This window comes from Oncorhynchus nerka, linkage group LG20 (genome assembly GCF_034236695.1).
Source record: "Oncorhynchus nerka isolate Pitt River linkage group LG20, Oner_Uvic_2.0, whole genome shotgun sequence".
In the NCBI taxonomy this organism is placed as follows: domain Eukaryota; kingdom Metazoa; phylum Chordata; class Actinopteri; order Salmoniformes; family Salmonidae; genus Oncorhynchus; species Oncorhynchus nerka.
The window spans coordinates 63,745,407-63,772,705 of NC_088415.1; the positions used below are offsets into that span (position 1 = coordinate 63,745,407).

General features: G+C 44.5%; 1 protein-coding gene across 1 annotated transcript; it reads right to left on the minus strand.

Moving 5' to 3' along the window:
• On the minus strand, positions 1–27,238 carry LOC115102948 (protein Wnt-9a-like). Its single transcript, XM_029623414.2, has 4 exons — positions 27,036–27,238; positions 3,881–4,140; positions 2,950–3,212; positions 1–585 (listed from the first exon to the last, which is right to left on the minus strand). The coding sequence occupies exons 1-4, from the start codon at positions 27,236–27,238 to the stop codon at positions 94–96; spliced, it is 1,218 nt and encodes a 405-aa protein (XP_029479274.2). The 3' UTR covers positions 1–93.
• Between the last annotated feature and the right edge of the window lie 61 nt (positions 27,239–27,299).

Consider the following 27,299-nt stretch of genomic DNA (forward strand, 5'->3'; position numbering starts at 1 on the left):
ATCCCCCCCCCCCCCCCCCTTCACCATCAACAACCACCCTCCACTTGCTGAGTCCGGTCAGAGGCAAGGGGCGAGCAGGAAGCTAAGACTGGGCTAACCTTTACAGGTGTAGACCTCTTCTCTCTGCGTGCACTGCTTGCATTCGACGTAGCAGCACCAGCGCACCTGACACTGGCATGGCCGGGTCACCACGCGGCTCTGGGTGTTGTGGCCCCTGCCGCAGCATATGGCGTCGCAGTTCTTGTCCTTGTAGCACTTCCTGGCCGAGGTGCCCGGCGAGTACTTGCTGGGCCGGCAGAAGCTGGGCGAGTCCTCGATGTGGAGCAGGTCCATGGTGCGTGGGATCGGGTCGTTGCTGGGGCCCGTTGAGGGGTTCTGCTGCTGCTGGGGCCGGGCCTGGGAGATTTCCCCCTCCCCCGTGGCCTCGTTGGTGGAGCTGCCCACCTTCAGTGAGGTCTCGTAGCGCTGTTTCAGCTGCTTGCCGATCTCGTGGAAGGGCGAGAGCTGCCTCCAGCACGTCTGGACGGTGCAGGAGCCCGAGACGCCATGGCATTTGCAGGTGGTCTCCACCCCTGCTTTGATCACCTGGTGGTGGGAGAGGAGAGGGACATACAGTCAGCCGTCACAGGGCATCAAAGGGACTACCTGAAATGACATAATATTAGCTTTGACCCATTTTGCACTTTGTATGGACAGCAAGGTTTCAAAGAAGAAGAAAATGACCTAGACTCCCCTGTAATTTCTGCAGCACAATGGGCCTATGTAGTAAGTCCTAATTTCATAAGAAATGTGTCCAATAGGAAGCCTTTACGCACACAGAACATCAGTGTATTAAAATGTGATGAGAACAGAGGCCATGATTATCTTCTCTGTGTATACTCATACATACCACAGAGTTAGACGATCTAGAGCCTCTAATTATTGCTGATATACTGCCATTAACATAATACAACATTGACATGACAACAATGTCACATTGTTGTCACTCCCCAACCAAAGAATCTTAATTAAAAAAATTCTACACTATAAGCAATAGTTTCAAAGATAATGTTTGTGGGTGGGAGGGTGTCGATACGGAGTGCTACGATAACATTCGGTAATAGAGTTTGATTAAAGTCATCATGGTTATTACTAACAGTAAGTGGAGGACACGCTGAGGGGCACTTTTTCCGAAGAAAAGATCCATTGAGTTCCTCGGCCATGGGAAAGAAGGAGACAGAAGACTCAGACCCTGGCCCCTGTTCTTGGTTTGTTTTAAGGTATGTGGGAGTCAAAAACCCCCAAGGTCCATCTCTTTCACCAGGCCAACTTCATAACTCTACTGTTTCGATTCAAGTAGGGGGGGGGGGACTTTAGGCTAGCAAGTGTAAAGCAAAACAAAACAATTTTTTACGTCAACTATGTTGAGGCCTGAAGATTTCTCATAATACATATAACGGGATCTACCCAACAGACGACACGGAATGTGGACTCGAGTTGAACTTGAGAGAACACCTCTGACCATTAATGCTCGACCAACTTTAACTTGTGGGGGTGTGAACGGGTGTGTTTAAGGCTCCTTGTTTGGCCAAAGACAGCACTGAATAGTACACGTTGCGACGTTGCTTGAAATCTCTGTGGCTGGGAATGGTTCATTTGTGTACAGCTCAGTAAGCATCGGCCGACCACAACGTTAAATTAAAGGTTATGTGTTAAAATCCATAACGTGTATTCTCCAGAGGAGGCCTGGAGTGGACAGACGGTCTCTCTCCGGTTCTGTTCTCACACACTGGGAAACAGATGGGGGAATACGAAATAAGTGCTGCATTATTCGCCACACTTGCAGTTTAGTTCAGGGAAATGTGAAGTGTCAGCTTTAAATGTTCTAGGGATTCCAGAGGCTGGCACATTCCAAGATTTGTGCTTCATGTGGGACGTAGTACACCTCACTAAATCTGAAAATAAGAAAAAACCTGGACCAAAACAGTGTTGTAAATCTTTTATCACAAATAAAAGAACCTGAGAATGGATTTGGAGAGCCAGGCTGAAAAGGAAGAGCACACACCACGGGTCTTCGGGGAGAGGTTTGTGTCTGCTAACATTTGGGGAAGTGTGCTTCTGCTATAATTTATATTCATGCTAAAATTAAAATGGCTACAATAGGAGAAAATCTGAGTCAAGGTAGCGGCTGCCAGGACCTTGAGTTTGCTTTGGCTTGACATTTTAACACCATTCTCTCTTCTTTTTGATTTTACTATTAAAATCACGTCCAAGCCGGGGAAAAAAAAAACTCACTCCCTCACCTCAAACAATTGTCGAATCTCGCTAAGGCACAAACAACGGCAATTAAATCTCTAATTTGAGAGGAAAAACCAAAGTTTGATTAACGTGTGGCCAATTTAAGTGATTTAGGCTGGCCTTTCATCTCACCATTAAGTGGGATGCTTGAGGATCTGTAGTATTTGTTTAATAACCACAGGATGTGGGTAAACGATTCTCTGTCGACCATGGGAACATAGCTGTAAAAACTCTTGTCATTGTTATTCCTCTCGTGGTCACATTAAATTCCTCTCTGGTCATTTTCACTGGTTCTGGTCATTTTGCTGTGTCTTTAGAGACTGAGGTAAATTTGGAGAACAATAATTTACCAACCCTACATTATATAGTTGTCTGTAGGAGATTCAGAAAATATTCACCCTAGAATACACCCACGGATCTTAACCATCTCAAGACAGGACAACATAGGCCTACGTCCTTAAAGTAGCTGTACAGGGCAAAGGTAAAGCAAACTACACTGTCAGTCAGTCAATCAATCAATCAACCAGCCAACCCAAAAATATTCATTGTTTTTGTTTTACAGGAAAAGTTGTGACAAAAGGGCTGTTAGCGGGATACACTAATTACTGTATCCCATAATTCAACAAGATGAAATGTACCGCGTCATCCAACACGGCTCCCCTCCACACTCACCTTCATGCCCACGTTAGTGTTGTGCATGTCCACGCGGGCACGCAGGTCCTTGTTGGAGCGTTTGCCCAGGAAGTCCTTGACAAACTTGTTGCTGTACTTCAGGTTGTCACCACAGCCGCCCCACTGCCAGGCCTTGCGGTTCTCCAGGTCTGGGGCTTCATCGCAGGTGCAACGCTCCATCCGCCCGGCGCTACAAGCCTTGGCCATGGCGTGAGTCAGGCCTGCTGAGGAGACGGCATACAGGAAGGCTGTCTCCTTAAAACCTGGAGTGAGGTGTGGAGCAAGAGGAAGGATATCAGCTACCAGCTTCCTAATGGACACTCAAAATGAGCAATTGAAAGTTGCCATTAATGGGAAAATACACTTCAGCTTTCTACTGTACTATCTACTGTGGCCTCTCTCTACTGTACTATCTACTATGGCCTCTCTCTACTGTACTATCTACTGTGGCCTCTCTCTACTGTACTATCTACTATGGCCTCTCTCTACTGTACTATCTACTATGGCCTCTCTCTACTGTACTATCTACTATGGCCTCTCTCTACTGTACTATCTACTATGGCCTCTCTCTACTGTACTACCTACTATGGCCTCTCTCTACTGTACTATCTACTATGGCCTCTCTCTACTGTACTATCTACTGTGGCCTCTCTCTACTGTACTATCTACTATGGCCTCTCTCTACTGTACTATCTACTATGGCCTCTCTCTACTGTACTATCTACTATGGCCTCTCTCTACTGTACTATCTACTATGGCCTCTCTCTACTGTACTATCTACTATGGCCTCTCTCTACTGTACTATCTACTATGGAATTACAAAAATGTTTCTCCACCTCCACCCATGAATGTCAGAAAGGAGTTATCTGTAAGTTGAAAACATATTACATTTATACTTCTATATGAAGTTGGAATGCTTTTCTGTCCCTACCTCTTTTCAAAAGGTTGGCTCTGTAGCGCCCCTCTAAGGTGCAGTTCCACCTCTCAAAGCGGAACTGGTACTGGCACTCCAGGGCACTCATGCTGATGGCCTCCATGAGGGTCTCGGCCACGCCCGGGTCCCGTCGACACATCCTCCGCTGTTTCTTCTCCAGTTTGAGCCGGTCACACAGCTTGTAGTGGGCCCTTCCCACGTTCTCCTCAGGTTGAGAGCTCAGCGGTAGAATGGACAGGGGTTCATTACCTGTCAATCTGGGGAGAGAAATAGACACCCCTTAGCTACTGACAAATGCTGCTGCAGTACCCAAAGGTCTACCTAAGTCTTATTACAGGCATTACCTGTCAATCTGGAGTTGAGGGGGGGACATGTTGTACTGTAACACACTGTTTGGAGGGTTCGGAGAATGAAAAATAATTTATGGGAACACTCAGTCAGTACAGTGGACTGAGAATATGAGGAAATGGTATGCTAAGTCCCAAACATAGAACGCTGACCTTTATGATCTAAGTCAGAGCTGGTTAATGTTCGAGGGAATTTGGCTGCAATTGTTTGAAGGTTGCAATCGACTTAATGGTTAATGTGCAGGGGACTGCAACACTTTCTAGAGATTGAGATCAACATTCCCCATATGTGAGGTGAGTCTCGGCCTCCCGAGTGGCGGAACGGTCTAAGGCACTGCATTGCAGTGGTTGAGACATCACTACTGACCCGGGTTCGCTCCCAGGCTATGTCACAGCAGGCCGTGACCGGGAGACCCATGAGGCGGCGCACAATTGGCCCAGCATTGTTTGTGTTAGGGGAGGGTTTGGCCGGACAGGATTTTCCTCCTATTGTGCTCTAGCGACTCCTTGTGGTGGGGTGAGTGCCTGCAAGCTGATCTCAGTCACCAGCTGGATGGACACATTGGTGTGGCTGGCTTCTGGCTTAAGCGAGCAGTGCGGCTTGGCTGGGTGGTGTTTTGGAGGACGTGTGGCTCTCAACATTTGCTTCTCCCGAGTCTGTAAGGGAGTTGCAGCGATGGGACAAGACAAACTACCAATTGGGGAGAAAAAGGGGTAAAAGTAAAATAATATATTTAAAAAATAAAAGGATAGGCGTGGCTGTGTATATAGCACATTCTCAGAAGGGGAAGAGCGTTCTGTGCTGATTTGTCTTCTTTAGGGTAGCTACCAATAAGGTTGCTTGTCATAACATCGCTGGCTAGACAGCTAGCTAAATTGACACAGGTTGGTTTAAGAACAAGCGTTTGTAAATTCACTCAAGGGTGTCAGAGTGAGCTCAGAGTGCGCTCTGGGCGTTCGTAATTTCAGAGTGTTGTCAGATTGTCCGTTAGTAAATTCAGCGTGTTTCGCTCTCAGAGTTTTCAGAGTGCACACTGGACGCTCTGGCGGAGTAGGGTTGATTCGAACGTTCTGACCTCAAAACGGAAGTCAAACACCCAAGCTAACTGGCTAAAGTTGGCTAGCTTCCTAGCTAATTCCAGACAGAAATGAGAACACCTCACTCTGAACATTTGACTTGCCATACAGAGCTGGTTAGAGTGTTAGTGACTGTAACTGTGTATTTTAATTAAGTTTTTTTTTTTTGCCAGTACAGAGCGTTCAGATGATATGACAGATTTAAAACAATGGTCCCACACATTCAATTTGTCCGTCACATCACAGGCATGCTAAACAGTAGCCAAACCAACAGATACATTGCTTAACATTTATATCATATCCCGGGGACCGTCACTCAAGGGGACCAGCAGTGTTTAGATGTAAACATGATCACACAGCAGGCTTTACACTCATTATAGAATCCCCATACAAACTTCCAGTGTTCAGGACCCTAAAGCTGCAATTCATTTGAAATATAATGAGTATAAGCTTAGTTTCTAAACACGGTATAGGAGGAGAACATGTGGTAGAGTTGCACTCCTTTCGTCAGTTTATTTAAAGGAAGTGTATATAAAACACACAAGCTAGCACCGGGTCTGCCACATAGCTGGCAAAACCCTCCCTGACCAACTAGTGTTCTGAGGTTGCGATGGATGGGGAAAGCAGAAGCATTACTTTCACAAAAACACGCAGGGGACATGACTGTCAGCCTGTGACCATTTTGGTCACACCATCTGACAGGATTGGCAGGGTAGTTGCTCATTATGTGCAATTTCAGGGCCTCTTTTTACACTGTTAAAGTAAAAGAGAAGAATACATGGATTTACAGAGGAACTCACAAACACATTCCTGCAACGGGCCCGGGCCCATAACGCCATTACTGAAAGAGTTTGATGCCTTTTAAGTGTCAACATTTCCCTGCTAATATTGACACCAGCTAACAATCTGAGGTTGTCCTGACAACAACCGTAAACAAGGGATAAACATATTAGATGTACTCTGGAGGTGACAATGGGAGGTTGTTTCTTCTTCTCTCCTCTATATAACTGAACTGCTCTGCTCAGTGACACACGGTGACCTGTCTCTGGCCTCTGCCATCAAAATGTTGAGCTTAAGTGAATATCCCTTCTATCAATCTTGATAAAACAGGGGAGGTTTACTTTATCTGACTGCTTTAGCATGTTATCAGGAGAGCTGAGGAGGAGAGGATCCTAGTTTAATTGTCATGTTTAAGTGAATCCTGCTGTGTCTCATTCACAAAACAAAGCTCTGATTATGCCATGTTCAATGAGAGGCCCATGCAGATCTCACCAGTCACATGGCCAGAACAGGAAGTGATAGCTAATCTAGTAACTATGAACCGAACAGTAACTTTTCAGTGAGGAAGGATTCAGGCCAGGTCTGCAAGAGTAGGACACAAGCTAATGAGAGAGAGAGTGAACAAGACACAGCCAGCCAGTCAGACACTATTAGCATTTAGCTAGCGTGTTACTGCTGCCAATGAACCAGAAACCTATTCAATTCCATTTCCAGCCCATGAGTCATTTGGGTACAACTATTAACCAAATCACAGCCATAGAGCTTCCTTCCAGATGTCCCGGGCATGGACCGTGTTGCAGTGAATGTGAACGCTGATTGATTCACTGTCTGTACCTCAAGAGAGTTACTGTGTACTTCTCCCGTCTGTGTACTTCTCTAGTCAATGGTGCTACACGTTCACTTACGACCTAATTTGTCTTCTGTCACCATTCAGAGCCAAACGGCCTCACTGAAGAGGTCACAGAGGTCATATTACAGAGAGAGAGAGACATCTTTTAGATCTGATAATAACTGATTGTGAAGTCTTTCTCCTGATCCAAAATGGCAGCGTACCTTTAGGGAGATATTGTGTTGGATATAAACAGTTCTTTTTCACACATTGTATCGCCGGAATGACTGGTAATGACTGGTAACGGCATCCAGATTATAGATTTGTCTTCGGTGAAGGGAAACGTTTCTGCGGAATAGGTCATCCAGAGTGATGGTAAATATGTTTTTGGGTACGGGATGTCATCTTTAGGGCGGGAAGATCAATGTGTAACATTACAGGTCTCCCGGAGTGAAGAGGCTAGTCAAATGGCTCGTCTCTCTTTTTTGCCTTTCCTAACTTGTCTGACTACTATAGATTTCTTAAATGGAAACCTGGCAAGCTGTGTCTTGACAGAAATGGTTCTCCTGGCTGGCTTTAGGGAGGAAAAGAGCTCAAATACATTAGTCTGACTGTGCCACATTCTGCACTGTATGTATAGAGACACTCCATACATACAAATGCTATATTTATCCATCTTAATTGTTATTCCTTTTGATACTATGTGTATCCACTACGTATACAACACCGTGAGGAGAAAAAGAAGGAACTCAAGAGCAAATTGTACCAGTTGACGAACTGTTAGAATCGTGATTGACGAACTGTTGTAATCGTGACTGACAACATTTCTGCAACATTTCTGCTGTGGGCTGAGGCTCAATATTTGATTGATTGCAACACCATTTAGAGTACCTGGCTAATTAATTTCGACATGTCATCAGGAGAGCCAGGATAATGTAAACTCCAGCCGTGATAAACTCAAGTCCTATGATTGATGCCTGAAATGCAATAACATACAAACTTAACTGAATGTAGATATCGCTGGGGAAATTAAATCAGCAACGTTACCCAGGAGATGCAAAGTGGAACAGATTATTTTTGAAGCTTGGCAGCCACAGTAAATGAAGCATATATTTTTTTTGTATGATTTAAAATTCCTAGAGATTTTACAGTTGTATGAATCATGCTTCTGAAGAATGTAAGAGCAATAGAAACAGCAACCGGGGGCTGAAATATAGTCTATGCGTTGTATAGTACGCAACGATTCAATTATGTTAGGTACATTTCTTGCTAATGGCATAACTCTAGAATGTTTACTACTTGTTGCACTAAATATACATAGGCGTGCCATTATTATCAATAACAACAGTGGTGAAACTCCCACAGACAAAAAAGGTTGTCTTCATTTTCCTGAATCCTATCACCATGGCGTGTTACATTCCTCAACCACTACTGTCACTATCACCGTCTCCTTGGTGTTACCTCTCCATAGATCACATATGGCTGCCTGTCTGGCCCTCCAAAACAAATCAAGTCAAATAAAATGCAATTTCTCAAAAGTGTCTTTGTGCTGCGACGTCATTGTCTGAGGCAAAAAAAGATACTCTGAAGCTGGAGGGAGGCCAGAGACAACATGAATCTTTTGGACTACTGCTCTGCTGTTACTGACTTCCATTTTTTGTTGTTGCAAGTTACCAAGAAGGCTGGGGGGGCAAAGTGTGGATAGGAGGAGAAATTTCAGAGAATGGAGAAACACTTCTTCAGGTCTCGGGAGAATAAGCTACTGTGGCTCCATTCTTGTGCATGTTTCCGCTCTGTGGCAGACCAGTGTATAGTCAAATGATATCACAGATGTGCTTTAATTTCAGTTTCCCCCGTCTTCTAAAGGATTTCTTATATCTAGCTGTGAGGCTGTATTTTAAAGGTTTTACTTTTTGGGCTTTTAGAACACTGACGGAAATGATTATTTTACTTCTTAAAGCTATCCTAAATATGCACAATGGTAGTTCTAGTGCTTTGATTAATTGTGCCACTGCATATTTCCTAACAAGCACATTTGACGAAGTGTAAGACGAAGAAGGAGAACACAAAACCATACAGGTAAACTAGCTAGCTGGTACTGGGTCCCTAAAGATCCCTTTACCGCCATAACGTGACCAAAAAGAAACCCAACGTCACACATACTCACACAATGCTGAGCAGAACCCAGTGTCACACACTCAACAGGACCACTGCTGGCTTCTGCAGAGCGAACTAATCTATTTAAACTCACTTGGAGCAAAGGATGGAATCAAAAGGAGAGTACGGTGCACATCTTTGGTCAAACATTTGGACACAGGACCTCATAGCTTCTGATTAGGAATAATGGAAAGCCTAACCACAATGCCTTAATCTCTATGGTCCTGAAACATGTGCAAACTACAGTGTGTACAGTACATGTTGACAGTGTAAGGCATATGAACTAAAGGGATTATAGGTTGCAGGGTACGGAGCTACTGCTAGGTCTATGTCTTACACATTAGAATGTAAGAGCATGTAGACCTGTGTTTTTCTATCATGAAGCGTTTTAGGAGGCTGTTTTTGTTTGAGGTGTTGGCACAGCAACACACATGGAACATAACACCAACAGAGACATAATAAAGTTCACTATTATCCTACGTGAGGTAGGATTCTTACTGCTGTTTTCTCAGCTTGGCTTTTTAAACTCACTCACTCACACACAGACATCATCGACCCGAGACTTCAAAGGAGAATAATCTCACTCATTGCCTTGCCTTTCCCCTCCCTGCATGCACCTTTCACTGGGTAAACGAACGGACTGAGTTTGTTTAGGCATTTCTCTCCACCTGTCAACGCTTCCCATTGCCCGGGACATTTACTTCATATAAATGTTTCAATGCACAGAATGGCAGAGTGAAAACGACTCAAATCATCAAATCAAGTAAATGTTCATTGGTCGCATACACAGATTTGCAGACGTTATCGCAGGTGCAGCGGAATGCTCCAGAATGAGCAATGTCTGAGTCAGGAATATAAATACACATGCACTATATACAAAAGTATGTTCACACACATTCAAATTTGTGGATTTGGCTCTTTCAGCCACACCTGTTGCTGATAGGTGTATAAATCAAGCACACAGCCATGCAATATCCATAGGGGAACATTGGCATGTAGAATGGCCTTACTGAAGTGCTCAGTGACTTTCAACTGCCACCGTCATTAGACCGCCACCTTTCCAATTTCTGCCCTGTTAGAGCTGCCCTGGTCAGCTGTAAGTGCTGTTATTGTGAAGTGTAAAATTCTAGGAGCAACAACAGCTGAGGCGCAAAGTGGTAGACCACACAAGCTCACAGAACGGGACCGCTGAGTGCTGAAGTGCGTGGAGCGTAAAAAATCGCCTGTCCTTCGTTGCAACACTGTCTCCCGAGTTCCAAACTACCTCTGGAAGCAACATCAGCATAAGGACTGTTCGTCGGGGCCAAGAAACACGAGCAATGGACATTAGACCGATGGAAATCCATCCAAATTTGTCCAAATTTGAGATTTTTGGTTCCAACTGCCGTGTCTTTGTGAGACGCGGAGTAGGTGAACAGATGATCTCTGTATGTGTGGTTCCCACCATGAAGCATGGAGGAGGAGGAGGTGTGATGGTGTGGGGGTGCTTTGCTGGTGACACTGTCAGTGATTTATATTGAATTCAAGGCACACATAAACAGCATGGCTACCACAGCATTCTGCAGTGATACGCCATCCCATCTGGTTTGCGCTTAGTGGGACTATCATTTGTTTTTCAATAGGATAATGACCCAATACACCTCCAGGCTGTGCAAGGGCTATTTTACCAAGAAGGAGAGTGATGGAGGGCTGCATCAGATGACCTGCCCTTCACAATCACCCAACCTCAACCCAATTGAGATGGTTTGGGATGAGTTGGACCGCAGAATGAAGGAAAAGCAACCAACAAGTGCTCAGCATATGTGCGAACTCCTTCAAGACTGTTGGAAAAGCCTTCCAGGTGAAGCTGGCTGAAAGAATGCCAAGAGTGTGCAAGAGTGTGCAAAATGCAAAGCATTTTGTTGACGTTGAGGGTGAGGTTATTTTCCTGGCACCACTCAGCCAGGGCTCTCACCTCCTCCCTGTAGGCTGTCTCATCATTGTTGGTAATCAGGCCTACCACTGGTGTGTCACTTAGAGATGAGCTTGGGGGGCAGGCACTATGGTGTTGAAGGCTGAGCTGATAAGTTCTAATCGTCACCATGGGAACAACATCCTCTATGCTCTTCCTGAAGAACCCAGTCACCAAGTCATTGTATACGCTGATACTATTCTCAGAGGCGACCTGGAACATTTCCCAGTCCACGTGATGAAAACAACCTTGAGGCATAGATTACAATTGGTCAGCTCAACATTGAACAGTCCTTACCACGGGTGCTTACTGTTTAAGTTTCTGCCTATAGGTGGGGAGGAGCCAAATGGAGTCGTGATCTGATTTGCTGAAGGGAGAGTAGGGGGCCTTGTACCTGTCCCGGAAGGGTGAGTAGCAATGATCAAGAGTTTGTTATGTCCGGGTAACACAGGAGATGTGTTGATCAAATTTCGGTAAAGTTTCCTCCTATTTTCTTTATTAAAGTCCCCAGCTACAATAAATGCGGCCTCAGGATATGCTGTTTCCAGTTTGCACATAGTCCATTGTAGTTCCTTGAGAGCCATCGCAGTGTCGGCTGGGGGAAAAGTATATAGGGAGGTAATGCGTTCAGCATTTGATGGTGAGGTATTCCAGATTGGGAGAACAAAAGGACTTGAGCTCCTGTATGTTACCACAATCACACCATGAGTTCATTCTTTTGCGCAATGGATGTAGAACCCCATAGCTAAATGGACATAGTATGTTACAGTTCCTGATGTCTCTCTGGAAGGAGATCCTCACCCTGAGCTCCCATACTTTATTGTCCAGGGACTGAACGCTAGCGACAAATACACTCGGAAGCGCTATTCTCCCCGGCATCTGCGGTTTTGTGCAGCCCCCAGGATGAATAGAGCTGCCTCAAGTTTTTTTAAATGGTCCAGGTCAGGGAAGTGGAATTTCTGGTGACTGCCAATCTAATGTCGAAAAGTTATTTTTGGATGCAAGTAATCATACAAAAAAATGATGTAAGAAATAACACGCCAACAAAAAAATACTGGGAGCTAGAAACAGGGCGACAGTGTCTGTCGGTGACATCTTATTGACTCATTACTGTAACACTCGTCGAAATGGGTAGACCAAGGCGTAGCGGGATTTGAGTTCATCATCATTTAAAAAAATGTGAACCAGCAACAAAACAAAAAAGAGAAACAAACAAACGAACGTACAGCCTTGTAGGGTTCAAAAGCAACAATACAAAAACAAGATCCCACAAACAACAGGTGGGAAAAGGCTGCCTAAATATGATCCCCAATCAGAGACAACGATAGACAGCTGCCTCTGACTGCAAACCATACCAGGCCAACATAGAACTACAAAAACTAGACTACACATAGAAATAATAAACTAGAACACCCCCCAGTCACACCCTGACCTACTCCACCATAGAGAATAAAGGCTTTCTGTGGTCAGGACGTGACGATTGCGCAGGGTGAGTTTGTGTGTGTGTGTGTGTATTTGTGTGTGTGTAGCCACACAGCCCTGGGTCCCTGGTGGAAATAATGTATTCAAACTAAACGTTGCGGTCATCACCCTTCTGTGTTCATGTCAGAGCCCCTACCATGACCCTGGCCTGCACTGCCGCAGCACTGGTTAATATTATGGCTGTTAATGTCGCCCTTCATCTGGGGTTTATAAAGGGTTTTTGAACGTTTATTATGGGTTACATGTGAAGGGGTAGTATAAGAACATTCAATCACATATTAGCAGCTTGATAATCCTTGATATCACGTACTCTTTGGCCTAATATAATTGCTCATCTTAATGAGTATGTAATCACTAGGGACGTCAACGTTAATGTGTTAACACATTACATGTTTATTGACGTTTGTTTTGTTGACGCCATTAATCGCCTCTCCATTTCTTCGCTGCATGGAACATTTTAAGCACAGAACACAACAAGGAACACAGCTACAAACAAGGCTAGTCCCTTTCTATCGCTGGGGACCGTGTGCTTCTAGCTAAAATACGTTTTGCCCAATATTACAGGGAGCTATCGTTTCATTCTCAGACGCAGATTCTTGCGTATGTTCCTAGCTGCTTTAAATGACTCGCGGGATGCTATTCTTTGGTTTGATAACAAACAACATTGTTTAGCCAGTCATGTTACCTACTCAGCCAGCTAGCTAGCAACGTGATAACTTGACCACTAACCAGGGCTAGGCTATGCACACATTTGGATGGCACAGGGAGAATTCAAAAGGAATAGGCTACTCAAAGAGATGCTTCATAGAGTGGAGTGTGTGTGTGTGTGTGTGCAGGAGTAAGTGAGAGAGAGAGAGGGCGTGGGAGGGATGTAGGGTGTTGTAGGCATATAAGTGTGTAAAGTTATCTGAACAGTAAAGATGGTTACAGTGTTTTCATAACATTGTTGGATTCAAATGCACTTTGTATCCATAGAGCCAGTACTTTTTCCTATAGTCACACTCATTTAGAATGCCTGGAGCTTTAACAGTACTTAAAACTGTATGTGTGTGTGCGAGAGAGAGAGAGAGAGAGAGAGAGAGAGAGAGAGAGAGAGAAAGAGAGAGAGAGAGAAAGAGAGAGAGAGACAGAGAGAGAGAGAGAGAGAGAGAGAGAGAGAGAGAGAGAGAGAGAGAGAGAGAGAGAGAGAGAGAGAGAGAGAGAGAGAGAGAGAGAGAGAGAGAGAGCTGTGCGCAAGTGTTAAACTTCAAGGACATTGATAATAGGGAGTAGGCCTACTTAAACATTGGGAGCATTAATAGCTTTATGTTAGTGACTTTTGTGTTGTTTATGGTGAAAACGCTATTAAAACCTTCTAATATAGATCATTTTGTGTTTCCGTCCCTCACGATCAAAGTATGCCTGTAACTCAGTGCACTGCGCCTTAAATGGAAAAATCTTTCTTTAGAGCCAAATTCTAAAATTGCGATTAGCTACAGAAAAGCACGCGATTAATCGGAAATATACAAACACATGCAGAGATTTGGGCTCGTCAGTCACACTTCACAACAACTGTATGTAAAAAAAAGTGCCGCTCAGTGCAAATTCTGCAGAGTCACATAAAAAACATGCTGTGACAGGGAGAGCTGCAGTGCAACACACTGATCGCTCTGTGACAAATACGCCCTTTCTGTTGTGAACTACACGATGACTGATGAACGTAAGACGGCAACAATGCCTATTAATATTCAGTGTTGAATTTGATTGGCATACAATGACGCTGAGAGACAACAAATGATAACTGCCCCCCCCCCTACTCCAATCAGAGCAGTGTTTTTTTTAGACTGCACACCATTGGTTGTTTTGAGAGTTCCAGTAGAGATTTGGGACAAGGCATTGCATACTACACTTGAGTATCATTGTCTCCATTGCCCATGCATGGTTATTCTGGTTGCACTGGTTGGTCAGCAACATTGGTTGAAGGTGTTGTCACAAAGCTGACATGTCAGACAATACAATGAACACATTCCTACATGTACGTGTGAGGGAGTTCGTTTTGTGAGGAGCACAATAGCACAAATGAACTGGGGCATATACTGTATGTTAAAGGTTAAAGGTCTTGAGTACTTCAACTCTCCACTGCTTTTCATAGTTGAGGTCAGGTTCACTACGGCTTCTATATATCAAACATAGGCTACTGAAGGTTTGACAAATGTGCAGCTAGTGTGTACCCTTTCACCATCTCCACCCCACTTGACCAACAGGTTCTGTGCAGGTACTGTACATGTGACTGCGTGTCTGCGTTTGTGTGTGCATGTGGGCGTCATACGCGTGTGTGCAGCATTTGTATGTTTGTCTGCATTTTGTGTGTCTGTGTGGGTGTGGGTGCATGTGCTGCTACCTATAAAGTCAAGATTCAACCTTGGCTGAACCCACCCAATCAGCAAAATCAAGAAAAAACCATCTCAATCGTTATCCCGATTTTCATACGCCATACCGTTTCTGTACCACACTGGGGTATACGCTATTACAGAAGGTGCACACAAGGGGTGTTATTTCCCAAAATATATATACAGTACCAGTCAGAAGTTTGGACACACCTACTCATTCAAGGATTTTTCTTTATTTGTACTATTTTCTACATTGTAGAATAATAGTGAAGACATCAACACTATGAAATAACACATATGGAATCATGTAGTAACCCAAAAAAGTTTTAAACAAATCAAAATATATTTCACATTCTTCGAACTACACAACCTTTGCCTTGAACACTCTTGGCAATTACAATTGTTTCACCTTTATTTCACAAGGCAAGTCAGTTAAGAACAAATTAGTATTTTCAATGAGAGCCTGGGAACAGTGGGTTAACTGCCTTGTTCAGGGGCAGAACGACAGATTATCACCTTGTCAGCTCAGGGATTTGATCTTGCAACCTTTCAGTAACTAGTCCAACACTCTAACCACTAGGCTACCTGCTGCCACAATCTCTCAATTGTTTTTTTGGGGGAGGGGAACAATAATTTAGGCAACAGGGATCTTGATCCAGGAGGGAATTAAATATTTGTTCTGTAACCAAGAAGGTTGATCTTGACATCTAGTCACTTAGTTAGCAAGTTAGCAAACCAAATGCAGAGATAGAGCCCTGAGCTGGATTTAATTTATTTGACATGTCTTTGATTTTTTATAGTTATACGTAACTTATAGCTAGCTATAAGCAGTGGCGTAGCACACACTCCCATCGGTATTTCAAAATACCCTGGTACACGGTATAAACGGTATACCGTCCAAGCCTCGTCTCAACTTGCTGGTGTCCCTAAGGTCAACTCCCTCCCTCCTCTCTCCCTCCCTGTCTAACTTTCCTTCCCTACCCCCCTAGCTCCCCCTCCTCTCCCCCTTTCTCTCTTTCCCTCTGCCACCCCCTCTGCTCTCCCATCTCCATCCCCTATCCCTCCCTCCCCCCTCACAAGGCTGCCTCCCCCTCCTCTCTCCTTCCTCCTCCCTTCCTACCCCCACAGGCCAATTTACTCTAAACAAATGCCAATCATTCCCCCCAGCTGTTGGCTCAAAACAAAGCCTGCTCCCAGACAAAGCGAACCAACCAGCTGTCTTACTAAAGGTAACCCAAAACAATGGCAGCCAGCCAGACAGACGTGTGAAAAGTATGCGAGGCTAGCAGACACAACCATTGCCCGTATGTAAGCACTCCCCTGTCCGTATAATCTTATTCAATATGATCAAAAAGGCCAAATTGATCCCATATCAGCACTCCTGTAAGACTGTTTGTAAATACAAACCCTTGGTTAGTTTACCTTTCTCCTCTGACAGTTAGGGACCAACCACCATGCTCACCTCAGAAACATGCACATGTTGTCAAACCCTATGGTGGTAGCCAGGCTATTGTAAAGATGTAAGGGGGAGTTTTGAAAAGAAAATCTGGGCTGGGTGTGACCTTGCCCTGATCCATGTGTGTGCCTGTTTATTCCGTCCCTTCCTCCCTCCTACCATTCCCCTGCTTGGTTTTCCCTTCCCTCCTCCACAGTATGCTCTAGCTAAATGCTCCCTGCAGGAAAAGAAGTGTCCTCCTCTCCTCAGAAAGAAGGTTTTGGATTCACTTCAGACCACCCTGCCCAAAGCCCTCGTCCCATCTGGTGTCTCACAGGCCCTGCCAGAGGTAGTAGGAATGTCAGTGTGGTATACTCCCTCTGGCCCAGCCTGAAACCAAGGCTGCTGCCTAGGCTATGTCCTACTACTGACTGAACTGAAGCTTTGAGTAATGGGGAGAAAAACTCAATTTTGACTGGGGCAGAAAATGTTTAGGTTTTTTGATAAATTGATCTGTACTGGTGGAGATTAACAACACGTGGTTCATTACAACTTGACAAACTCTACCAATTAACATTGCTTTGTAATTGTTGTCATCATACTTTGCATCATTATGTCCAAGTTGAGTCACAGTTTGGACATGTCCCATTTAGGAAAGTGACTAGAGGGTCAGAGATGACATCATGCTTGGTCACGTCCTTTATGGGTCAGCCGTTGAAGATTCCGCCCTCACCCCCTCCACGACTTAGTGAACAAGATTGTGTAGTGTTAACAGACTATGCATCATGTCTTCCTTATTTCGGGAAGGTGCATTACTCAAACGATAATGACTTACTGAAATGTGAAGTTATATTGGTCTGTTTTGGCACAGAGAGGATCTGTCATGTGTCCTGTAAGTGTACAGTATTAATATCAGGCTATAACCATATCACTCAATCCTCTCTCAACCAATGGCTAATCTTAGCTTTACCTTCTCAATAACCATTTACTCTTTCCCCCATATCTGTCTGAAATGACATGTGAAATGGAAACCGTGTCACTAAGGTTGGCGAAAGAAGACCGCATATCTCCATTCTCAACAGGGCGCAGCACTGCACAGGCCTTCCCGTACCCTCTATACAGATGTAGGATCTGCGTAGAGCACTCTTTTGAATTTTGTTTTACTTTTTTGTTTTTTTACCTTTATTTAACCAGGTAGGCCAGTTAAGAACATGTCTTCATTTACAACTGTGCCCTGGCCAAGATAAAGCAAAGCAGTGCGACAAAAACAACAACACAGAGTTACACATAAACAAACGTACAGTCAATAACACAATAGAAAATAAAAATAGAAAAATCTATGTACAGTGTGTGCAAATGTAGAAGAGTAGGGATGTAGGCAATTAATAGGCCATAGAGGCGAAATAATTACCATTTAGCATTAATACTGGAATGATAGATGTGCAGATGATGATGTGCAAGTAGAGATACTGGGTTGAAAAAGAGCAAGAGGGTAAGTAATAATATGGGGATGAGGTAGTTGGGTGTGCTATTTACAGATTGGCTGTGTACAAGTACAGTGATCGGTAAGCTGCTCTGACAGCTGATGATTAGTTAGAAAGGGAGATATAAGACTCCAGCTACAGAGATTTTTGCAATTTGGCAGCAGAGAACTGGAAGGAAAGGCGGCCAAAGAAAGTGTTGGCTTTGGGGATAACCAGTGCAATATACCTGCTGGAGCACGTGCTACAGGTGGGTGTTGCTATGGTGACCAGTGAGCTGAGATAAGGCGGAGCTTTACCTAGCAAAGACTTATAGATGACCTGGAGCCAGTATGTTTGGCGATGGATATGTAGTGAGGGCCAGCCAACGAGAGCATACATGTCACAGTGGTGGGTAGTATATGGAGCTTTGGTGACAAAATGGATGGCACTGTGATAGACTACATCCAGTTTGCTGAGTAGAGTGTTGGGGGCTATTTTGTAAATGACATCGCCAAAGTCAAGGATCGGTAGGACAGTCAGTTTTACGAGGGTATGTTTCGCAGCATGAGTGAAGGAGGCTTTGTTGCAAAATAGGAAGCCGATTCTAGATTTAATTTTGGATAGAAGATGCTTATTGTGAGTCTGGAAGGAGAGTTTACAGTCTAACCAGACACCTAAGTATTTGTGGTTGTCCACATATTCTAGGTCAGAACCATCCAGAGTAGTGATGCTAGTTCGGCATCGGTTGAAGAGCATGAACTTAGTTTTACTAGCATTTAAAACCAGTTGGACACGGAAGGAGTGTTGTATGGTGTTGAAGCTCGTTTGGAGGTTTGTTAGCACAGTGTCCAAAGAAGGGACAGATGTATACAGAATGGTGTCGTCTGCGTAGAGGTGGATCAGAGAATCACCAGCAGCAAGAGCGACATCATTGATATATACAGAGAAAAGAGTCGGCCCGAGAATTGAACCCTGTGGTACCTCCATAGAGACTGCCAGAGGTCCGGACAACAGGCCCTCCGATTTGACACACTGAATTCTATCTGAGAAGTAGTTGGTGAACCAGGCGAGGCAGTCATTTGAGAAGCCAAGGCTATTGATCACTCTTTTGTTGCTGAGAATTATTCTGCACAGCAGCAAATGCAAACTTGTAATGTATTCAAGTTTTAAAAAGGCTTCTAAAGTTTGTAATTTCCACTTTAAAATGTCCGACTTTATTTGCCCTAACGGAAAATGAATCAACTCCTACAAAAAAATGCCCATTAATTATAATCCCCATAATAATTCCTGTTGCTGCAGGATTATTTTCCTGCTGTAGCAAACTGTCTCAAATTAAGATCCTACATCTGTAGGATGTACTGTACAGCAGTCAGGACACTCCCCCCTACCAGAGAATCATTATGAACCTGACCTACTGTATACTTTTTAATCCAGCAAATTAAATACATCACCTTTTTCTAGACATCAGCAGAGTATTCTTTCCCAACCTTTTATTCAAAATGCTACCCTGATCTTAACTGTTGGCTCTGTTCAACGTGCAATTCTGAGTGCTGACTGCACTGTAGACCCTAGCCATTGAGCGGTCGGTAATGTATTAATAAAGGGATGGTTGGGGAATGGGAGCATGGAGCTTGGTAAGAGGTTTAACTACAATGTGAGAACTCAAGTCTCCTAGGGTCAGCGGCTCAATTGTAGTCACTGTGTGACTGGCACAGATTGGGCGCAACGCAACAGTGTCCGCATGACTCCCCTGTTCTAGCCTATGCCATGGTACAGAGCAGCGCAGGGCACCCCTGTACCAGCACACCAACTGACCGACGCACCAAACACGTTCAGTCACGGCACACATTCATACACACCCACCCCATTCAGACACACACACCCCAGTCACACAAACACACGCACGCACGCACACACACACACACACACGAGCCATGAGAATCAGATAGAAAGGGAACCTGTGTATTTTAAAAGTGTACTTTTAAATAAGACTCTGTACATACTCTGTACAACAAGTAATTGGTTATGTAGGTTATAGATTTGTAATGCACACATTTATTAATTTACTCTTACTGTAGAGTGAGCACTTCCCAGGGGTAATCCAAGCATGTAAAGTCAAACCACTATTAAAAAAACAGTAGCTGCGGGCCTCCAGAGTGGCACTGTGGTCTAAGGTACTGCATCACAGTGCTAGAAGCGTCACTACAGACCTGGGATCAATCCGCAGCTGTATCCCAACCAGCCGTGATCGGCAGTCCTCTATAGGGCAGCGCAGAATTGGCCCAGCGTCGTCCGGGTTAGGAGAGGGTTACGCCGGGAGGCTTAACTTGGCTCATCGCACTCTAGCGACTCCTTGTGACGGGCCGGGCGCCTGCAGGCTGACCACGGTCGTCAGTTGAACGGTGTTTCCTCCGACACATTGGTGTGGCTGGCTTCCGGGTTAAGCTGGCGGTTATTAAGAAGCACAGTTTGTCGGGTCATGTTTCGGAGGACGCATGAGTCGACCTTCGCCTCCCGAGCCCGCTGGGGAGTTGCAGTGATGAGACAAGATTGAAATTTGGGAGAAAAAGGGGGTACAAAAAATAAACCAACAGTAGCTGGTTTCAACCATGCATTAGTAACTGCAAGTGGCTAAAGTTGAGTCATATTATTAACAGTTATTTACAGTTGCTAAGGAAAGATTACAAGGTTTCCTTTCTTCTCTCTCTCTGGGAATTCAAATTAGAATGGCGGAAAAGCCAGCAGTTGGGAAATTCAATACTCAAGCTGTAAAGCCACCAAGGGTGGTAGTGGTACAGTATATTGTTTGCACTGCAGTCTTAGTAGAAACATGAATGGATGAATGAATGAATGAATGTGATAAACTACCATCCTGTAGCTACACACTGGTTATAATATCAAGGTACTAACCATTGGTTACAACTGGAAGAGGTGTAATTTAGTCTCACCTGTCTCATCCGCCTGCATTCAATCTAGTCATAATGAGATTCTTACGGTGTTCCATTTGGGCAAGAATCATCACACACTGACACTTTATCACCCAATTAAATACAAATTTCCTCTGCGCTGACTGCCTGACTGTGATACATGGTAAGACTGCATGTATCACACACACACACACACACACACACAAGCATGCTCCCACAGACTAGGGTAAAGGAGGAAATTGGCCTGTGGTTAAGGACGGACAACATATGACATGGCAAACCCGCCAATTAACGTCAGATCATCAATCTCAGGCCCATAAAAGTATTATGATTCTATATTGGCTTGCAAATGATCCCTGTCGAGGCTATGTCCCATCTGTAAAGGACATCATGTGTCTAACTCTGTATACCTTCACTTACCAATGAGAATATGTTTCCATTCCATATCTGTGGACTACCCAGCCATGAAGTACACGGCTGACTGGCAAGGGCTGGATAGGAGCAGGAGCCGCTCCCTCCTTTTAAAAAGCCAATATTTCTTAACTGTGGTCGGTCTCGGCATGCCGACGATACCAGAACCTTAAGCCCTTCGGATGTGAGTGGGCCAACGCGCATTTTAAAGACCTTCCCAAATGCAATAACAATGTAATCTTCAACATATACAGTAGAACCATATCATTATACTGCACAGTGTGTATCCGGACTATCCACTGCCCAAGCCACTGCAGACACCATCCATTAAAACCTTCACAACAAAGGTATGTGAGTATATAAACCTCCAAAATAATTCATCTCTAAAAAAATGTATAATTAGAATCTCACTCCAACAGGCAACATTTGGTCGAGGAACCATTTCCATGGCAGACTGCCTTAACCTGCTATTCAAGGAGCAATCGTGGAGTGAAATGAATTATTCCTTTCACAGCACAATACAGCAAGGCCCTGCTATGAGTGAGTAAAGTTGAAAGACATTGGGCATCCAAGTGGATCAAATAATGCATTTTGACCACAACTAAGCATACATGAAACCATTTTATCCTGAATTTGAATTTACACAGTGTCCGGTGACTTTAGATTTGGCTGTTTTCACATCTCATTTCCCACTCTCCTAAGGTTACACAAAGCGGGTATAAAGTGCTGATTGAGACCCATCCTGGGCTCCACAAAGAGGCTGCTCCCCCTTGTGGCAGGCTAGCACTCCTTTCACCAGGTTGACTGAGCAGACATAGACCTAACACTACACAGTGCAAACTCTAACTCATAAGACAAGCTTGCAACAATACTGTGCCAAATATATCAGGACGGACAGAAATACAAAGATAACAAAGCTCTCTCTCTCTCTGTATTCACAAAGGGCATAACACAAAGGGTTTTTAGCTAAGCCTCCAGCAGGTTTGCGTGGTGTAATCTCACCACCAGCCAGACTCCATATGATCACAGCTAACCCCAGGCAGCCAGCGGTGAGAGAGAATCCTATCTTCTTGGCTCACGGTAAGGTGATACCCTTTGAGGTGTGGCTGCAGCCACAGGATATCCTCTGATGTTGGGAAATCCCTCTATCCCAGGCAGGGAGCCGCTCCCCACCCTGCCTGTGAGCTAGCCTAGCGTCAGGGCTAATCAGTGCTTAAGGCATCTGTAATGAGAAGCCCGCCACCACTGTCTGCCAGCCTAGCCCCACGCCAACGTCATCCCTGAGCCCACACTCACTCTTAATGACTGGTAATCACCCGGCATCTCTCCACAAACCACTGGGATACTAGCAGCAGCACTCCCATTAACCAGTAGACTGAGGTGGGAGCAGGAGGGAAGTGTTTAAATGGAGACTGACTGTTGAGTAGACTACAACCTCTTGTTTCATCTCCATGCAACACTGAAAACCGACCAACTGGGGTTCGAACCTGGGTCTTCCGCCCACCACAACTGTTTTAGCACTCTGAGCTAAAGCCTAGGCATTAACACTGGAGACTGTAGAGAAGCAGAACAGTGAATCTATTGCAGGCAATGAATGAATCTGCTTTATGGCATTGTGTTAGGCATATTACCACTCTCTTAATAATGGGGTTGAAAACTATAGGTGGACATGACCTTTGGTAGCTTGAACTGAGGGCAGGGTACATGAAGCTGTCGCAGAAAGAGTGATTGGTGATTCACCATACATAGCATAGCTGTGGGTAGGATTCCTGTATATGCCGCAGCATGTGAACTAAATAAAAACAACGTCGGTTTTAGTCAGTTTAAGACTTGCATTGAACGCAGTTAACAAAACCACAAAATGCCTTTATATGGGCCAAAAGTAGCGTGTAAATGAATGGAGTTCGCTTGTTTAACAGCATCTTGCTGAAACTCCATAACATGAACCCTTCAGTCGGGGTTAACTAAGTGAACAATCTCACTCTTTTCCCTTCCTTCTTGAAAATACCACCCAACAAAGAATATTCCCTCAAGGTACAATTTGGTCAAAGCCAAAGAATGAAACTGCAGCAAACTTCCTCAATAGTAAGCCTAATGATACTGGGATGTGAGAGAGAGGCAGCACCTGCCACAACAGGCTGAACAGGGGAAAGTAAATGAGTGCTCACATTCTTGTGGCAAAGGATGACAATTTGAGCGGGTGCTTGACTACGCTAGGAATCCCGCCCCGCCCTCTGCCGCTGCAAACTACGGGCAACAGAGACTGTGTTTATGTTACACTTACGCTCCACCGCACTCTGGAAATTGGGTATGCAACATCGACCATCTATTTTGAGTAAATCAGTACCCAGGAAGAGGGCCGGAGGATGTGCTGTCCTCGTGCTCATGGCAGATATTTATTTGAACAAGTGTGTGTTAGTATGTATACTTCACTCAATGTCAGCCAGCCCAGGGCTGAGCCTGTCTGTCTGTCTGTCTGTCTGTCTGTCTGTCTGTCTGTCTGTCTGTGTGTCTGTGTGTGCGTGTGCGTGTGTGTGTGTGTGTGCGTGTGTGCGTGCGTGTTGCACAGTGTCAATGGTGTCAGGTTTCTGGCTTAGCTTTGGGGAAGTAGCAGTAACATGTTGCATGTATCCATGTCACCTGGGCCGGGTCTCTCTGTTTGTCTCATGATCTCTGGCTTAAAGTTCTAAATCACCCACTGACAATCATCTCCATCATATTCTGTCCTCAGGACATAAGTCTGGACTTGTATCCTCATACCAGATCACCCTTTGCACTTCCAAGGCCACAGATCAGATTGATTAGAAGGAATTGGAAAGCTCTACCTGAATAAGTAGACATGCTTTAAACGGAGTGCCAGTTTTGCGCTTCTTAATTGTATGCAACTGGTTAGTTACTGAGGGCCATTGGTGGTGTTGCTGGATGGTTATGATCTACCGCTATCACTAAGTCTCTAGGCCTCTGAGAGAGAGAGAGAGAGAGAGAGAGAGAGAGAGAGAGAGAGAGAGAGAGAGAGACACAGACACAGACAGACAGACAGACAGACAGACAGACAGACAGACAGACAGACAGACAGACAGACAGACAGACAGACAGACAGACAGACAGACAGACAGACAGACAGACAGACAGACAGACAGACAGACAGACAGACAGACAGACAGACAGACGTGACTTAGAGATGATGGGGTTTCCATGGCGCCGGGCTGCTGAATCATACATAATTTTTCACGCATCAAGACAGCATAGCAGTCTAGATCCTAAAAACACTAAGTAATGACAGTTACCCTAAAATGAAAAGGTGACATATGTTTATTATCTGTAGTAACATGTCTGATTTACGGCGATAATAACTTCCTCTAGTACCTGTCAGGGGACTTAACCTTTTGAGAAGTGACACATTAGGACTAAATGGACACCCCTTATTATTTCATGCAACTTCCGGCAACTCAAACCATGAACGTTGTCCAAAAAGTCCTTATTTCCAAACAGAACTATTCCTTCCACCCTTACATGAGATCTGAAAGATCCAATTCAGCTGTCCCGGAGGCCTAACAAACCAGTTTACAACTGCATAATGTCCACAACAGGTCCTGGGGGGCCCGTCCCTGTGTTCCCCCACTGGTTCACAGCTAAATGATGTCCTTATCGCCGAATACCCCTGGAACTACTGCTGGTGTCATCGCTCACTCTCATCACTCTACAATTAAAACAGCCACAATATTTCCGTGCTGCCAGTCGTTCCAATGTGTTTGGGTGCATTGACTCACCTCAACTTCATAACAAGTACTGTTTGCAACACGAGGGGGTATCGATTACCGCATGCTGCAGACAGACTGTGAGAACGATATATCTGTGTTCGTTGGTAGAATAAAGGATCCATAAATAGGATACCAAGGATTCGGACTGAACTCTCTCATAGTTGCTGTGAGATTGCAGGTGCACCAGGAAACGGAACGCAACCTGGGAAGGAGCCGTCTGTTATAGCATATCCAAGCTATAACCTGCCTGCTTGCTGTAGGCTACTTGTATACTTTCACACCAGAGCTTTGAAGACCCTGCTGGTATTGCATTCATTTGAGCTCTCCTTAGGGTTCATTGACAGGTTAATAGTCTTCAGAAGAAGTCTGAAGGATGACGAATGAAATTCGTCAGACAGGACAAAGGCTGCCAGCAGCCTCGGTATATTGAGGTGCAGGCTACACCTGACAAAGACAAGGCGTTGCGTGGGAATAACGTTTTTTAACTGCTCATTCAATTTTTAAAAAAAAAATACTGTCCTTGACATGAGATTATCTCCTAAGATTTGGAAACAAACTATACATTCAGGACACATTATTTAATGTGTTTTAAACTGTTTTTAAACTTAGTGGGTGTGTGAACCCTACACCAGAATTCTCTCTATCCCGATGTTTATGCTGGATGGGGAATTTTCTCTGCAAGCTGAAGAGACGTTTCATCCACCGGTTGAGCTGCATTTCTTTATTGTTACCAGCTGTTGCGACTGAAGCCTACACTCACCTTTCGCTCCATGTCTGTTTTCAGTGCCGACTTACAATAGTATTACAAGTGTTTCAACAAAATATTCACACAGATGTCTGCTACCAGTCATTTAAATATGCCTGGTATCATCAATGTCTGAGTAATGAGCATACCTGTATCTCTCGCTTTCAGGATCACCTTTCTGTTGAACAACACTTAGAGCCTAAATGGGTTGTCAAAACTAGTCTCGGGGGAACCCCTCTGAAAAAGGGTCTTCGAGGAACCCATGTGTGAAGGTTCAAACCGGAACCTTTTTGTGATGGGTGAGATTCAATTTGGAACTTTTTTAATAAAATATTGTAGATGTGGCAGCCTATCAGAACATTGGAGCCATGGCTTATTTGAGGCGTGGCTTTCAGACAGTTATTCTTGGCCACCCGTTAGGGTGAATGTCATTCCTGTTTACTATGTTAAGTTTGTACACTGCAAATTGAAATGTTCCTTGAATATGAATGCATATGACATATTCTAATATAATATTAACAATGCTGATTACAAGTAGTAATAAATCATTAACCATTCCAACTGGGGGATTTGCATAGGAACTCATACACCTCTGTAAGCATCAAGTTGAAGCTACAAAAGTGTCCGTGTTCACCATTAACATGTAATGACAATACAACAGAACAGGAATGACATTTACTCTAATGGGTGGCCAAAATAGATCTATCTAAAAGCCACACCGCTACTAAGGCAAACCGCCAGTCCAGGGTTCCTCCAGGAACACCCTTCGCCACATTGAAACATTAAAGGTTCATCCAAGAACCCCTCAACTAATGGAAGATGCAAATATGAACCACTGGCCAGTGTTCCTTACGGAACTCCAGGTGTTCCTTGAGGATCTCCAGGGTTCCTCCAGCCGCCACTAATTCTAAGTGTGTTTGAGAACCCCCAACCCCTCCCTATCCCCTTAAAAATCTGCTTCGGCATACACTTTCGGTAGTCTGAGCTATTACACTGGTCAATCAAATCAACCATTTCAACGCGACGGAATAATCTCACGTCAACCTGCTCTCACCACCGGTTGTGACAGCCTACTGCGCTACACAGGTGCTGTTGAACTGTCAGTTAGTTCTATGCAACAACATTGCAGATACCTGAAACAAATCACAACGTAGCGACAAGGACACCAGTATCTGATTCATTTGCACCGCATTTGATTTTAGAGGAAACATCAACAGTGATGAATGTACGTTTCATATTTTCGGACATATTTAGGACTACGCAATACGAAAGTAGAAACATTTCAATGAACGGTAGGCTAATATGAGTAACGTAATTTATCCGGTCTATCAAAGTTGATCTAAGAGCGCATGACATGTCTCGTAACAAACTCAAATCAATGACAGTGTCATGAACATGTGGATGGATCCAGTGCCTACCCGAAATACGCTGTGGTCGGTCCGGGCAAGTTGAAGAGGTACACTATAACTGTGAACGATAACCATCCCAGGAGTAGCTGTCCATCCAGCATTTTGCTGCGGCTCCAAGGCAGATCATTTCGTTTCTCCTGAGTAGCTGTGTAAAATCCCTTGTTGTACGTTCGGCACTTCTTATACAGAGAAGAATTTTGCGCTCCTCCCATTAGCAAGAGAACAAGTCTGAGTGAGGGAGAGAGAAGGAGTGGGTAACAGAGAGATACAGAG